The following is a 17,004-nucleotide window of genomic DNA, read 5'->3' on the forward strand; positions in this document are numbered from 1 at the left end:
TCATTGTGTCCTGGAGTTTTGAGAGTTTGGTACGCAGAGGGATTCGGCTAACTAGGTTATAAAGAAAACACAGGCCTCTCTATGTTTACTGCTGAAACCAAAAAATGTGGATGTGATTAACCCTCTGAACTGATTTCTTGTGATGTGAAACAACTAAAAAAAACGCAGTGCTTTGCTATAAAATCAATTAAACAATAAGCTGTAGGACTGCAGTTCTTGTAAGAGAATGCTACTCTATATTTGACCCTGTCTATTACTTTGGAGATCACAGATTTGAATGCAGGCTATGCTATTTGTGAGTTGTGGTCAGACATTCCCAGTGAACACAGAACGGTGCCAGGACTGGGCTATGCACTCTTCGCTAAGGGATCCCGAGTTCCCTGTGCTGCAGTCGGCTCTGCCTCCACCAAGGGACAAATACGCATCACGTGGTTTTGTGGATGTCCTCCAGCTGGCCTCAAGGCCCCCATCGTTGCCTTCCAGAATTTGCAACGGCCGTTTACCCATTATTTTGTACAAACTGTTTTTTTTATGGTTCGCAACCGTGTAGAATAGGTAACACATGAGAGGCCATTTTATTGTTTCGCATTTATCTCATCGTGGATTGTTTTCTGTTTCCCTGAAGAAGTTTCCATGACAAATGTAAGGAAGGAAATATTTAGCAAGCTGTGGAAAGGATTTTATTGAAATAATCGACTGCTGAGGTGGGATGAGCAGCAACTCTTGAGGTGCAGAGTGAAGTGGCGGGTGTGAGGCAGCTGAGACAGGAAAACCTGCAGACAGGCAACTGCGCAGGCAGCACACACACACACACAGGCAACTGCGCAGGCAGCACACACACACACAGGCAACTGCGCAGGCAGCACACACACACACAGGCAACTGCGCAGGCAGCTGGCGCACACACAGGCAGGTAACTGCGCTGAGCATGCAGATGACCCCAGGTAAGGACAAAGGGAAGCAAGCAGCTCACAGCCAAGGGAAACTACACAGTGTTGTGTGCACACAGAGGGGAAGTGCACAGGCCTCTGAGGCCAGAACCGACATGGTGCTGTAGCAGGCAGAGATGGTCGTGAAGCAGACTTCAAAGCAGTTGCTTGGAAGTTGCTCAGTCCGTGGCTGAGCTATAGGGAGTCAAAGCTGATGAAAATGAAACTAAGCACAGTCTAAAGCACGAGAGTCAGATCCAGGAACGTGGTGAAGAGCAAATCAAAGCAAAGGGCAGATCCTGGAGCTGTAGAAAAGGCAGCAAAGGGACCAACACCAGGGGGGACCTGAGAGATGAGGTACAAAGTAAAGGTCAGGATAAGGAAACTAGAGAAAAACGGCAGCAAGACCTGAGGGGCTCAGAGGCAAAACTCTGTCAGACCCTCGAGCTCAATCAGATCCCAGCATTTATCTTCTGAACCACCTGGAATGGGTGTGGTCGTAAATCGTCCCCAGGTGATCCAAGTCTCCAGACAATTGGTATCCATGACAACCGGCGCTGGGAGATGGGTTGGATGGTGAAGTAACCAGCTGCTGCGTCAATGCTAGCTCACTCCGCTGCTCGTCAGCAGGGCTGGACGAACGTGCCCCCACCACCAAAAAAGGCCACTATAAACTTTTGTAATTCTTTTGTTCGTCATCCATTGTAATTAATCCCACCCTGTAGATTAAATAATTCCTTATCTGACAAGGGAGAGTTGAAATCTGGTGAGATACATGTAGCTTCTTGACCTTTGTGTATGATTGATGCTTCACACATGTCATTACATTTCAAGTAGCCTCCTGTGGGATATATCAGGTCACTCAGAGTGCATGCAAGCATTTTCCATAGAATAACAGCAGACATTACTCATATAGAGGGCAGTTGAATCTAATGCATCACCAGAGTGAGATATACAATCAGCAACTGCTGAGGCCAAGTCACTTATAGTAGGGATTTACTTTAGCTGTCAACCGAAGGGCCAAAAGGAAGCTCGATCATGCACTGGATTTAAGGGCATAGCTGGAGTTTGAACCCACTAACTAAAAGATATTACTGGCCTGGTGTCCAGAGAGGAGCAGCCTGATACATCTCTGGGCTTGAAGGAATATCCTGTCTTGGTAGACTAAACTAACAGATTCTCTTGAGTCCTGAATGGAGAAAACCTGCAGGAGACCGGACCTGACACAGAGGCACAGATAAAGTCAACCTGGTGGACATCTTCAGAGCCTATAGTCCCAGATCAGAGAACACAAGGGTAAACTATGGAGAAAGTGCATTTAACATGGAAAACAGGAGACACTTCTTTACACAAATTGCAGTTGAAGCCTGAGACTTGTTACCCAGCATGCCATGTGGTCAGATCTGTTACCTCCACACAATTAGCAACTAGCGACCAAACAAGCCGAAACCAGGAGTCTGATAAACAACAATCTACGTGCTTTTGCCAGTATTCCTTGTCTGGTTTTCTTGCTTTGGAGTTTCACAAAATGCTATGGCAGGATTCTAGCATTGCGGGCTGAAGTCTCTGTGCAAGGTTAACATGGAATAGTGCTTGTTCCTCACCAACAGTGTGGCAGATTTTACTTGAAACGGGTGCAAATAGCAAAACTGCAGAGTGTTTTGCAGTGATGGAATAGTGCAAGATGCTGGGTACGTCTGAGTTTCTGCCACATGTTATTGAAATGCCTGTCATCCACGTTCTCTCTAACCCGAACCCTTTCCTCCCCGCAGTCAAAGACAAGACACCAGCCTTCCTGATGGCCCGGTTCCAGGGCGATGGAGTCCGGTACAAGGCCAAGCTCATTGGGGTGGATGATGTCCCCGAGCCCCAGGGTGACAAAATGTGTTTGGACTCCATGATGAAGCTCAAGGTAAACTGGAAAACAACCAGCCCTGTTTCAGAACTGTGCCCAATCGCTGGTGCTTAAATTAAGTCTCTGTATGACCACGAACAAGTCAGAATATTGAATCAAGGGCAATTTTGTATTGTAAAGAATGCTTTTTGGGGGGAAATATTTTATCATCCTCTAGCAGTTGTGGTTAAAATTGAGTGACAATCAGAGAGTGAGGGAATGCACCAAGTATATCAGCCTAAAACACAGTGAACACCATGAAAGTAAAGGGAAAAGCTCATTGGTAGGCTGTTGTAGTGCGGGCTGACAGCATTGTGGCGTCTTGCTCACCTCAGGGTCGGGAGGTGGCCGCGCGTCAGCAAGGTCAGCACAAGCAGAGGATCTGGCTGAAGGTGTCGACCACGGGGGTGAAAATCATGGACGAGAAATCAGGGGTAGGTAGGACTCGGCCTGATGCATTGTGGGTCGCTGGGAACAATCCTTTCAAGGCGACATGAACTCTGCTTGACGGGGGCTTGGCATTGAGTTTGGGCACATGTGCAGGCAAATGTTTGTGTGGTTTCTCCAATACGATAAATAAAAATGGAAAATGTGATTGAGGACAGCTCAACTTGAAGTGATCAGGAATATACAACTGAAGGCCACAGCAACCAAAGCTCAGATGGGGATAAACGCATTAGAAAGCCTGGCTTTGTTGGGAAAGTTTCCGGACTTTGGCACTCTTTAGAGCGTAGGAAGATTGCAATCTTATCTGCAGGAATGAACACAGCAAGTCATATTTTAAATAACCAGTTTTAATTGCTGTTGCTGGAAACTCTTTTTGTAATCAAACCATTAATTCTTAATTTTACAGAGCACTTTTTAGAGGTGACTATGAAAGCACTTGGCAGTGACTCACTCCACTACAGAATAGAGTGCAGTAGAATTACAGTAGGAAAGCTGCACAGACAGGGACAGTCAAATTAACAAGTCATAAAGATTTGTTTCAAAGCATTTTAAGAATTTCCAGTAAGGTCAGTGCATTTACAGGACAGATCAAATGAAACAGGGTGCCTTACCACAGCATGTTAGATGAAATGACCAAGTAGATATCACACAATTCCACAACATTAACCAATTCTGGAATAGTGCAAGGAAAAAAATCACAATGCTGCAATCCTTTTCTCTATTTATGCATAACGGAGGCAGCAAACTGCACTCTTATTTTTATCAATATTCATTATTCTTGGAAGTTTTGGAATTAAAAAGATGCCAGTGTTTTACGTTTAGAAAATTCTATCAGAACAGACATGTGTCCAAACATTGAGATCTCATCAGTGCACTCGAAGTCAGGTATTGCAATTTAGAATAGTTTATTTATTTTAAGGATTCAGTAAAACACTTTGCGCTTGCTCTAAGAAAGTCATGGATCTAGCCAACTTGTCATGCTTTTTATAGTGCAATCCATTCCTCCATTTCTCTGAAACTATTTCAGCAAACACCCAATATTTAACTTTAGTGTCTGGCAGTCATTGAATAAATGTTTGATTTGATGGGATAAATGCTTTGAATATACTGCATTACAGAGTGAATAGATTCAAGGTTTCAATGTAGTCACCTCTTTTGTATTTTCTGGCAAGTGACCATTGTTCACAAGATTATATTTGCAGAGAACTGTTATCAAATTCAAAATAAAGTGTGGGTGTCCTGGAATATTTAGGAGATGTCATAGGTCTGTCTCACAGAACTCCGAGTTCAGCGTGTTTTCTGAAATCCTTCACAGCTGGTCATGGCTAGCAGTCCAGCTTCATGAAGCTTTTGTGTTATTGTACTGTAATTAAAGATAATATTAGTAATGTTAGACAGGGAGAAATTCTGCCACTCAGATAATACAGTCTCTCTGGATAGTATCTTATTCAATTTTAGGAATAAAAACGTCAGTAGGTTTTTTAGCATTTAAAAGGACAAACCTGAACACAAAAAGGTTTACAAACAGGAGCCCATTCCTATTAACTTGTTCATTTGGTAGCTGTAGTAACTAATCAATACAGAATCTGGTCTAGCCAGTTCTCAGGGTGTAGGCATTGTCTATTAAGAGAGCAGTGGAATCCTTTTTGAATCGATGGACTTTTCACACTACAGAATAAGGGATTCTCAATTGCTCTCTTGAATGATTTATGCGACATGGTACAACTTCGTTTTTTACGGTTTTATTATTAAAGGAAACAATAACATGGGTTCAGAATGGCCTTAAACGTTTCATGACTGCTTCTTCTTGACTGTCTCTCCTACACAATGACTGGCTCTAGGAACTGAACCTTTTTAGTCTTCAACAGAGACGACTATAGGGGGGCTTGATGCAAGTTTCCAAAATCCTCAAAGACACTGACAGTCTTCCCAGCATGTATTTTCAGAAAGAGCAGTGAAAGACGAACCAGAGGGCACAAGTGGAAACTGCATTGAAGTGCATTTAAATCTGAGAACTGGGGCCACTTCTTTACCCTAAGGGTTGTGGGAGTCTGGAACAAGCTACCCAGCCCTCTTATTGAAGCTGATACTCTGGTTTCTTTCGAGAAACAGATGAATGAGATCCTGGGATTAGTTAAGTCACCACACCACCCAGGCTGTACAGCCCCAAATAACTTCTCGTTTGTAACCTCTAGTCTAATGTCTCACGTTCTTGTGTTCTGTGCAGCAAGTGGAGCTGGAGCACCCAATGGAGCAGATCAGCTTAGTGAAGAAGGACGAGTTTGACCCCCGAGCCTTTGCGTACATCTTTGGACACGAGGGCACCTACAAACTCTTCTTCATCAAGATGGCCAATGCAGTAAGGGCACACTGTTTGTGGCAGTAGCATGGCGAGACGACAGGAGCAGGCACACCCTTACTCTAGGGTGACACACTATTCCTGGAGGGCTTAATGCCTTCTGGTTTTTGAACCAGAGCACTCAATTAAACAATTAACCTAATTGTTTTCTTGACTAGAGATATAAAGGATTTTTCTTAAGATCCTTTACAGATGATTACTGAAATAATGCATTTTGGTAGAATTACACTGACCTTAAACTTTCAAGCCTGGTTAAAGTATTTACAATTATGCTGTTAACTAAAAAAATAGACCAGCTGTTCAACTCTGTGTTTGGGAGATATAAAGACCAGAAGACAGTAGGACTTCCAGGAACTGAGTTTGACTCCCATGACTTGAAATGCTCACTTAACGGTTGCTACATCCTAAATTTGCTCTAATCGTCCTCTGGATCAGAGTGCCAGCAAGCCATTATGAATTCTGAGGCTTTCTGGTGAGAACAGGATAGCCTGATTCTTGTGAAATGTTATAGCACAGAAAGGCAATCCAGAACAGGATTTCCTTAATTGATCACAGACCCGCCTCTTAATGATCCCATAAAGAACTAAGGATAAGGAGCAACCGAGTCTCATAATGGAGGAGTCAAGGCTGCCCATTCCTGATCACTTCAAGTTGTATAAGACAGATGTGTCGAACAGCTAAGCAGTAGGGTCAGACCGTCCATCAATTTGTTTCATTTGAAAACCTCTTGGGCCTTGACTAGGTCTGTTCTGGAGGAGAGAAATGATGAACTGCAGGATTGCTCAACATGTTCCCTGGGATTCACTCCAGTCCTTTTACAGAATTCTGTGCTGGACAAACAAGAGAAGACATAAGCAGATAATCACTAACCCACCTGATCCCATTTCTTTTTTTTATTATTTATGTTAAAACCAGCCACGTGAAACCAGTTCTTAATTCCACGAATCCAATTATGACTCATGGCCTCCTAAATCACCTCCCAGCATAGGCTTTTATGCTCTATTACACAATCCTGATGCCTGAGAGCATTATAGTTATTGATCAAAGAAATGATCTTAATGATAACCTGAGATGATCTTGACGCAGGCTGTGGAGAGAAATGCATTCAGACGGTTTTAGAATCATTTTCATTTTTATGGCTAAAATGATTTTGTATTTCATTTCACAACTTTTCTCTAGGGGAGAACACTAGTCTGATCTCACTTGCAGAATCTGGGTCTAATAAGGAATAATTAGGTGTTGTGGGGGATAATACATATTTTGTCTTGTCAATTATGGAGTTTTACCTTCTTTGAATTATGTATTTGAAACTCCTTTAATGTTTTTGCATTTTGTTCATTTGTCAATGACTTCACAATGGAATAATGAATTAAATTATCAGCGCCTAAATTGACATTATCTGTCACTAGCATGAACTTGTGGTTGTTCCTCAACATTTAAATGTTTTTGTCCCCACAGGCTGATCCTGTAATTGAGGACTTCAAAGACGTACGTCAGATTGTGCCTCTCACCATGTTGAATAGGGTGAGAGACAGAAGGCTGTCTTAGTATTTTTTATCTCAACCTTGCATAAATACAAGGTCTCTTGCATTTGCATTTTGGCCCAGCTGGCATTTCTAAACTGGAGATTTTGGATCAATAATGAAAATCACTTTCAATGCAGGTCAAAATAGCATTTGTATGGTTAAATGGTACAGACCAACTATACAATGACATTATGGCCATTTTCCAGAATGGTGAAGTTATTAGTAGTTTTGAACCTCTGTGCGAAAAAGCTAAAAAAAACAAAGAAAAAATGCAGAACACTCTAGTATTCCATAAAGAACTTCTCAGATGCAAAATATTTGTGCCTTAGGCAAGCAAAGTGATCTTTTAAAATGTCATCTAAAAAAGGAAAGTGGTCAGGCTGCCCAAAATTAAAAATTGTATTTAATTCAATGGGATGAATCTGGTTTGTGAATTTCATCGTTTCAAAAAGCACAGGAATCTCATGAGCATTTATGCTTTAAATGTGAAAGATGAGGATTCAAATCTCTTAAATAGCAATACTTCCAGTACACGAGCCCTCTAAGATCAAGTGAGTAAAAGGTCTCCACACTATCTTTGCTACTAGTTCCCCCAGTGAGATCACGCAGCTCCAGTGTCTGTGTGAATCTCCAGGGGAACATGACAGACACGGAACTGAATTCCTTTGTGCTTCCACAGGTAAATGGCGAGACCACGCCAATGCAGGTGAGAACCGAAAATATACGAGTACCCCTTCTTTCTTCTGCTGGATTTGTAAACCTAGACTGCCTCCTGCCAATGTTCCCTCTAAGCTGTGTGCGTGTGCGGGTGCACACGGGTTATGAAATCAGCGCACATAGGAATTTGAACTGCGCACAACAAAATTAAATTCCCCAAAAATACGATGATAATAAAACAAACACAGTCATCAATTGACTGGCTGCGAGAGGCCCAGCTTGGCTGTGTGCATTATTATCCCTACTCGATCATCGATGTGTACGCTCTCGTAGTCTCGAACCTCCCTGCTCCTGCTCGCTCCACACTCAGTCTCTATGACTGGGCTCGTTGAGTCACTGTCCCGGTCTTTTGGATCTCTATGCTTCTATGAGCATGACCATATTACCAAAAATTACCTTCAGGGTTCACAATTTTACATACACTCAATTTAGTGTTCACAGGTTTTTGTCACTGGGGACAAACAATTGTACAATTTGAAATGTTTACACTCATAGGCCGTTAAAAATTAGAGGGAACATTGCCTCCTGCCCATAGCTACTATGTAAATTTCAATCAGATTCTTGTGTCAGAAGATGAGAAGCTCCAGAGCCCATGATAAACCAAATGTTTCTGGTGCACTGGCTTGTCTTTTGCAGAACAGCAGTCTTCTGCTAGCGGATGAAGTGGCTAAGGCTCCGAAGGTGAGTGAATAAATTCTGTGGGATCTGTGGACAGTCACTCTTGCCAGGAATGTGCTTTAGGCTTCAGTGCTGCCAATCCAAACCATTGTCTCCGTCTTGGTCATTCACTTGCTTATGGGATTTCGTTCTATAATGTGTTACTTTTTGGTGAGGAAGAAGAAAAAGAACAAAATATGAAAAGAGAAGGAAAGCTCAGCTCAGATGCCTTAGATGTTAAATTAACCCTTTATTGGAAAGCTGAGAAATGTGCTTCGCGGGCAACTTCTGGGCTTGCTGTTGAATACAATTACAGGAAAGAACTCCAAATCTCATTTCTTAGAAATAAGATTATTCTGCAGTTCCTGGAGGTTCACGGTGAATATACAGTACTAGAAGGTATCACAAGATACTAGAAGGTATCACAAGGCAATATACCAGAAAAATATAAGGGGCCTTTTCAAGAACAGTTAGATCCCTCACTTGTAACTATTAGGACTTACTACTAAAACTCTAGGGTCTTGCCTTTGTGTTCTCTCGAAATTGTTAGACATTTAGACTGTGTGTGGGGGCATACAAGGAGTACTGACAGTGGATCTCGTCACAGAACATGCGTTTGTAGTACAAAATCAGTGATTTTTAAAAGGACTTTGTGACAGAAATTGAACTATTCTTCCGTTCTCTTTTGTTAGGGGCTGGAGGAGCTAGATCTTTTCGGTCTCACACCCAGCTCCCCCCCACAGCACCACGAGGAGAAGACGGTATGCAAACGGTGATCTGACGCACAAAATCTGACAAGATTTGTGGAGGGGACCGATTTAGGGAACTGATGCAAATACCCATGCTCTTATTCACACAGCCTGATTCTCGGAAATTCAAACGAAATACCTGTCAGCAAAGCACAAAAGGGGAATGTTGTCTTTCAATGTTGATTAGTTTTTTTCTGCCGTCTTGAAATTTGCCCATTTGTTATTCCAGCACTGCCTTATCCCCCATGTCAGCACTACAGGGAGGAAGTATATTGAGAAATTTTCTTTCCACTCTGTGGCAAACCCTGGGTCAGCTTGTCTCAGCTGCTGGAGGCAATAAATTACAGTAGATAGCAATCAGAATTGATGGTGGAGCTACTAAATTTACGGGTCATCCACTGTGTGCACCGAATGACTGAATCCAATTTACCGAGGCTCTTGTGTAACATATTACCCTCTTGAACAATTAACTAAAAATGATAAGCACTCCTGTTATCAATTTCTGTAGGAACTCTCTATCTGCTTAATAGGTAATCAGGCATTGTAATGTCTTTTTTAATCTGCCTTGTAGAGTAAAATTGATTGCTTCCGAAAGCCATAGCAGAACTTATCGACCTGCAATAGAATCTAGGTCGTATTGCACGTTAAGGCTGAGCTATTGTGTGTCGGTCGGCTGGAGGGAACTGAATGAACTGATGTAGTTTTAGAAAGCCCGTAAATCACATCGGACACCCTGACCATTGCTTTGTGTTGTCTGAGCTCTCCCGGTTCTCTGCCCCCCGCCTAGAGCTCGTCCACAGACGAATTGTTGGCTGTGTTTCCCGTGAGCCCCACAGCGCAGAGCCCGGACAGCCCCCCGAATCCCTGCAGCTCAGGTGGGTGTCAGGAGACCGAGCCCTGTCTGTCACCCTGGGGCTCCCCGGGACGCCGGTAGGAAGCGTGGCGGCGTGACGTTTTATTTTAAAAAACAGCATCAATTGAACGCATGCTATGTACTCCAGAGTATCTGATTTAAAAAGCGGCCGATGCTTTTGTATAAAGCCCCCTTCGTGACAAACACGCCTGGTTCACCACAAACCCACTTTATATCGAAATCCCCCCCTCCAAACAATTGGAGTATCTCCCCTCTGTCGGGGAACACATGTTTTGATTGGATGAACAGTAAAAGAATAAAATTATCCATCTGGTTACATTTCTGCATTACACTTACGATTCGCCAAAATATATAGAAAAAATAACACAAATAGCGTGTTCATTTAAAAATTGATTACATATAACATTTCAATTACTGTCCTATTCATCCGTTTCCAATTTATGCTCAAGGTTTATAACCTCAATGAGCACCCATTACAGATAATAAGCTGACACGCACTAAGCTCATCTTCCACATTGACAGAATGATTTAAACTTCCTTGACGAGTGTTGACGTCATCATTTGGGAATCAAGCTGGGAATCAATTCTTCATTTTGGATTTCGCAACTTTGTGTGAAGGAAAATAGAGAAGGGGCGAATCGAGCATTTTATATCTTTCAATGTAGGGGAAAATTTTTTCTGATTTTTGTTTTGTTTTGTTTCAATGACAGTTGCAGGGACTCTGCAGCAAAATCTCTGGGCTACACCGCCGGCCGGAGCAAACCCCTTCACCCAACTGCCTGCGACCACCTGGGCCAGCCCTGTACCACCTGCAGGAGCAAACCCCTTCACCCAACAGCCTGCGACCACCTGGGCCAGCCCTGCACCACCTGCAGGAGCAAACCCCTTCACCCAACCACCTGCAACCACCTGGGCCGGCCCTGCACCACCTGCAGGAGCAAACCCCTTCACCCAACAGCCTGCGACCACCTGGGCCGGCCAAAGGCCTTACGGTGCCCAGCCTCCATCTCCGCCGGGCCTCTGGGACGGCTCGGGGACCTGGGGTCCTCAGCAGCCCGTGGCAGCGTGGGGCCAGGCCGGAACCAGCCCTCAGGGAGCCCCGTGGCCCCAGCCGCTGGGCATCATCACACCTCCCACGGCAGGATGGGGGCATGGGGCCCCGCTCTCACATCCCGCTGGCACCTTGCCGACACCGGGGGAAGGGCTCCCCCTCCTCAGACCGCCAGTGGAATCTTCCAAACCGTTACCCCGGCAACCGGGACCGGCCAATGTAAGTGTCCGGTTTTGCATATTCCCCGCGAGAACGTCACTCAAGCCACGCCCCCAGCGCAGTGCCATAAATAGCGTAGCAGCATCAACAGATTATCTTTATAATACCTGTATTATTTTGGTTCAGTTCTATAGGTAAAGTAAGGTTATTCATATTGCTTCCTAATGCACAGCGTGTACTGTTTGCCAGATTTTCCAATGTCTTCTTCACACCACCGAGTTTCTGTAATGTGTACATAATTGACACCTACACACTGGCCTGTGCTTTGAAAGCTGTAACTATCCTTAGGCATCAATTCCATCCGTAATCTCACACATACGCCCTGCACCGATTTATAAATTGTTGTCCCGTCTGATTTTTAACACAAGACGTTCCAAGCAAGATCAACATTTTATCATTTTTACAAGCTATCGCCTGTGCTACCAATGAAGCTTGCCAGTCTGTTGTACGGAAAGGCTTTACATCCATTAACCTTCAGGCTTTTTAACGAATGTCACGTGTTACGCTAAACTAGCAGCGAGCCCAAGAAAAGCCATGCAGTGTTCTTTCTGGGTGCAGAGGAAGAAAGGAAACGCTAGGGGGCAGACTATGCAGCTTCTTCAGGCACGGCTCTGCAGGCGTCAAGCGGCTGTGGGCGGACTGAGGAAACTTACTCAAAGAGCAAAACTGGGCCGCAAACCTACTAGATTGTTTGCGCAAAAAATGAAAAATATTACAAGCAGCTTATGAGCAAGTTAATGATGAAAGTGAAAATTGGGCGACCGTAAACGTTGCTTCTTTATCTCGGGATTATACATTCCGAAAAATCTAATATGCAGAGTGTTGCAATCTGCAGACCATTCACACCCCCAAGAAGTGTTGAAATTCAGCTTTCTTTAAATTTCTAACCACAGCCTTCCATAAAGAAATTCAAGACCTGGGTAAGAGGACATACCAAAATACATTTTTGATTGAGCATAAGTATTATTAAATTTGTCATGTTTTGTGTCATACAGCAGACTGATAAGGAGTCCTCAACGACACTATTTACAGGGCTGTCAGTTCCTGGAGATCCGGTCTGCTGTTCCTTTTTCCCAGCCTGAGTTGTCAATTAGATAATCTTAGTTTTTAGATGTAAACAACATTATTTAAGGTCTTTTACCGTTACTTATAACCCCCCCCCAGTAACATGCATCGCTCACACTTACATACAGCTCATGCTGGAGTTTAAACCAGAGGACACTGGGCCCTGCAGGAACAGTCTGAGATAGAGCCACTTCCATGAAGAGATATGGGAGTAGCAACTATCGCATCTGCACGTTTGCTGTTTTTAGGTTGAAAGTTGCCATAATCGAGTATGTTTTGAGCACTCCTCTAACCTCCTTGGTAGTGGCCCTTGAAGGATGGAGATGGACTCCCCTGCTTTGATGAATATTAATTGAACACTATTTACTGTCCTATCTGCAGACACAATCTTTTATTATTCTAGTAGACACACAGTGCAGTAATCCTCTGTTTTCCCACATTAATTCCTGAATGACTGAAGTCATAGATGAGCCCCCTGTCAACTTTAGAAGACAGGGAGTCTCGACCCCCTTTAAACTCATCATAGGACAGTTCTTCTGTCAAAAGCAGCGATCAGCTCTTTCAGTCTGCACTTCACAAAGTGGTATTATTTGTTCTGCTTGGTTAGTCTTTCAAGTGCTAGTGCTGTTTTTCACACCTGAAAGAACGCGTCTTGTCACACATGGGGTCTTAAAGTACTTCTGTGTACTTCAGGTGTCCTGCCCTTTTGAAACGGACCCGTATGCAGCCCTGCGCTCATTGGGAACGGGGAGTAGCACAGACACCTGGCAAGTATCTGTTTATTCATTAATTCAGAATGATTCATCCTATGCACATTTCTGACACCGCAGTCACACCTCAGTAGACCGTGTCCTTGGCCTGTGTCAAGCTTAGGATTTAAAAAATGGCTTCTCTAGGTAACATTGTATTTTTGTCATGCAACACTGCATTGTTGTTTGTTAAGGATAGTGGGGGGAGGACACAGAGGTACCGGAGGGGTAGCCAGTCTTATCCAGCCTGAATGGACAATGTATTCCCACACTAAGCTCCAGGATCAGGACACACATACAGTACCCATGGGGAATGTTGCTTTTGTTGACACAGCAGAACTGGACCAGGAGTTACAGCCTGTGTGGTGCTGCCCCTGTCCAGCCACACGGGGGAGCTGTTGCAATGATACTAGAGGCTCCCCTGCCGGTTTCTTGAAATGCAACAATTTTGAGAAGTCACAGAAGGCTCCCAGTCCCAAATTCTGAGGAGAGAACCTAGACAAGTGAATGACACTCAAAATATTGTTTTATTATAATGCAGATGCCTTTTGAATGCAAGAAGATTGATTTAAAGCTCGAATTGCAAACGTCTTAGGCCAGTTTTGCATTTTTAAATACAAACTGCTGTCAAAACATCCCAGGCTATGCAGTTTTCTTGGCCGAAATCTATACAGGTATGTTATAAAGCTAATGATTCTTTTATTATTCTGTTGAAGAAACAGCTCAAGCTCATTTGTTCCTTGGAATTTATAACACTGAACAGACGGGGTCATGCAGTTATTAACTTCTGGATTCTGTGCATAGTCTTTGACACACGAGGTTCCGTTTTGGCAACCCATATGGAAACCTAAATGCTTTGTAATGTTTGTTTACTGTAATTTTGTCTGAAATTGATTTTTTTAGTTTTAATTTTGCAGTTAAAAAGTAAGCAAGATTTAGCTAAAGAACCATTAACCTTCAAAAAAGCAGACCACTTTCTTGAACGCATTTTGTTTCCTACAGTACAAATAACAGGATAAAACCGGTGTTAAAATAGTTACAGGTCTTTGTTTTGATAAGATTGAATAAGCATGGGAATGGAAATTGGATTCACAATGGAAATTGGATCTGGAAGTTCAGTAAATGTCTCCTCATGAGCTCCGCTGAACACTTTGCATTTCTTTGAGCACAAAATGCAGAAATAGCCATACTTACATGGTGTATTATTTGCTAAACAGAAAGCTTTATATAAAGCTAATGGAGGTCTTGATAAAATCAAAACTTTGAGCCCATGTTTACAACTCCTTAAATCTAAAAGCTCTAAGAATTTCTCTTCTTTCATGCAAAAATTAGCAAAAGTAGTAAATAAACAGGACATAATAATCCCCATCCATGAACTGGCTTCATCACTCTGCTCTCCTCTCCACAGAGCTGGTGTGGGCTGAGTGTACTGGTGCACTCTGGCTGCTGTCAGATCATCCAGGTCCAGCTGCACATGGGTGGTGGTGGTGGAGGGCAGTCCCCATTACTGTGAATCAATTTCAGTGGAGAGTCCAGAAAAGGACTACAGAAGTGTAAAGATTTATTAGGATTATTTACTTGATCTAGCAACCAAGGGAGAAACTTGTGAAATGATTAAGGCCTTGTTCTGTCAAGGCTCCATCATAATGGTTGTGCCATCGGGGACTGGTTTTGTAATCTGCGAATGGCCAGTGAGCTGAATCAAGTCCCGGCCTGAATCAGATGTTGATTTTTATTTTGATCTTTTACAGATGGCGTTCTCCGCCCTCGTTGACAGCCACCCAACCTGACCTTGTTTGCCGTGCAGCCAGAGGAATAAACACCCTTTTAAAGATGCCGTCTCTCTCTTTCTGTGCCCCTTTTCACTGTTTTTTCGAACCTGTGCTTCCGTTTGCCCGTGCCCTCCAGCAGAGGCAGACCGACAGCACCTCTGAAATCCAATGCTTTTGAAAGAAAGACGGGACCAGAGCGGGTAGCTCTTTCATTTCCAGATCATGCTTTAAACATGGGATTAGCGATCGGGTTTCCATAAAAAGTAAGAAAACTAAGAAGCTTGGGATGTCACATTTTAACTCACAGACCTCAAGAAAAATCCCTCCCCAAGACATTTCCCAGAACAATCACTCACGCTCCATTTCTTCTAATAGCACTAACGACAATTTCTCTGTTACTAGGCTTTCTTTGATATGAAAAGCTGTGTAGGAGTCTTTCAAGCAGCCTTTGAAGGAATGTGGTGTTTTTTTTAGCTGAAGAAAATGAAAACGTGCGGTTTTGCGCTTCGGGATTTTTCTACAGCTCTTTGCAGAGGTGCATGCAGAGCCGGTTCAGTCTGCAGAAGACTGTGTCGATGTGAGTGGTTATCCATGAACATCAAGCTCCAGCAACCTTTGCTTTTAGAAACACCTTTGTGCCTTAGCCCATTGTTTTGTTAAATATAGGAAACGGCTCACTAGTACGATGACAGATATGACTTATTGACATGCGATTTTTCAAGAAACAACAATGTCAAGAAATGCCTATAAACAGAATAAAAATCCAGTGTGATGCATTTTTCTCCCTTTGTAGAAAAAGGTATCGATACAGTATATGCATTTACCCTGTTCCATGTGTAATTGTTCAGTATTAACACGTGCTGTAATCAGTGGTTTCAGTTTTAAAGCTGTATACAGTATGTCGGTTCATCTTTTTCTCTGGTAAATCTTAAAGATTTTGTGTGAGCATTGCTAGGGTGCAGGTGTGGTGAACAGTATTCAGGCTGAAATAAAAGGGAACAATGCAAACTAATATCTGTTCATTCGTTATAGCTAGAATTCTATCAAAAGAGAATATGCTGTTGAGTTGGATTAAGGGCCTGTGAGGCAGTAAAACGTAGCTTTACAGAAAAAAAAAACATTAGGGAGAAACGCCACAGTAAAAACAAGACAAGCCTGGTCTTAATTAGTTAATTGGCATTCAATGGGATTGAGATTCCACATGAAGAAAGGAGCACACTGGATAGGCTCTGAATGGAACTGGCCACTCCCCTACACCAATTAACCAATTAGACCAGGTGTGTCTTTTGTACTGTCACTTTTCTCCTTAATATGGGTCTTTACTGTAAAGCTTCCTTATAGTGCCATATTTCTAAAGGTTTTTAAAAAGAGATAATGAAAGCAGATAGCATACTTGTATATAATTCAGGACTAAATGTAAATCTTTAATTTAAAAATTAAAAGGTTGTTTTTTTAAACAAGGTGTGATGAAGTTAAAGTTTCATGAATGTGGCACGAGATGTTAAATGTGCTTTAAGACGTTACAAAACAAAGCACAAAACTAAGATTTTTTTTATAGCCCAGGTGGTGTGGTCAGAGAATTATGCTTTCTGTTCTAAAAGCAAGACCGAAACCTGAGATAAAATGTATATCAGTGTTTGCACATAAGGCAAACCTGGGTTATCAGAATGACCACAAGTGCAACTCGTACTTTTACTCAATACTTCCACACTTACCTACGTGCCGAGTGACCTGCTCGATCTGCAAGTGCAGCAGCCTTTCCACTGCTAATGACTTTCACATCATGCATTTTCCCCCAACTGTAAAAAGTTTAACCTTATGTTTCATGTCCATTTTTATTTACAGTCTGCGATGCAATGAATCAAAGAAAGTGCTTCACCACTTTTGCCATTTCAGTAGTTTGCTCGTCCCTTGATTAAGACATCCACCCATTTACAGACCATTTATTCCAACTCAGTGTTGCGGAGCCCATCTCAGTAGGCAACAGACACAAACC

At 42.9% G+C, this 17,004-nt stretch overlaps 1 protein-coding gene across 5 annotated transcripts in view; it reads left to right on the plus strand.

Annotated features, from left to right (window-relative positions):
* The window catches only part of LOC148638994 (uncharacterized), a 36,630-nt gene extending 20,610 nt beyond the window's left edge, over positions 1-16,020 (plus strand). For all 5 annotated transcript variants that reach the window (XM_088622163.1, XM_088622159.1, XM_088622161.1 and 2 more), the window contains 11 exons: positions 2,702-2,841; positions 3,159-3,257; positions 5,498-5,629; positions 7,088-7,153; positions 7,835-7,861; positions 8,509-8,553; positions 9,222-9,290; positions 10,066-10,153; positions 10,863-11,422; positions 13,181-13,254; positions 14,988-16,020. In XM_088622163.1, the coding sequence (XP_088478289.1) occupies positions 2,702-2,841; positions 3,159-3,257; positions 5,498-5,629; positions 7,088-7,153; positions 7,835-7,861; positions 8,509-8,553; positions 9,222-9,290; positions 10,066-10,153; positions 10,863-11,422; positions 13,181-13,254; position 14,988 (1,301 nt within the window). In that variant the 3' untranslated portion in view covers positions 14,989-16,020. The remainder of the gene's footprint in view (positions 1-2,701; positions 2,842-3,158; positions 3,258-5,497; positions 5,630-7,087; positions 7,154-7,834; positions 7,862-8,508; positions 8,554-9,221; positions 9,291-10,065; positions 10,154-10,862; positions 11,423-13,180; positions 13,255-14,987) is intronic.
* The last annotated feature ends 984 nt before the right edge of the window (positions 16,021-17,004 follow it).

This window comes from Lepisosteus platostomus, chromosome 27 (genome assembly GCF_059453375.1).
Source record: "Lepisosteus platostomus isolate fLepPlt1 chromosome 27, fLepPlt1.hap1, whole genome shotgun sequence".
Taxonomy (NCBI): Eukaryota; Metazoa; Chordata; class Actinopteri; order Semionotiformes; family Lepisosteidae; genus Lepisosteus; species Lepisosteus platostomus.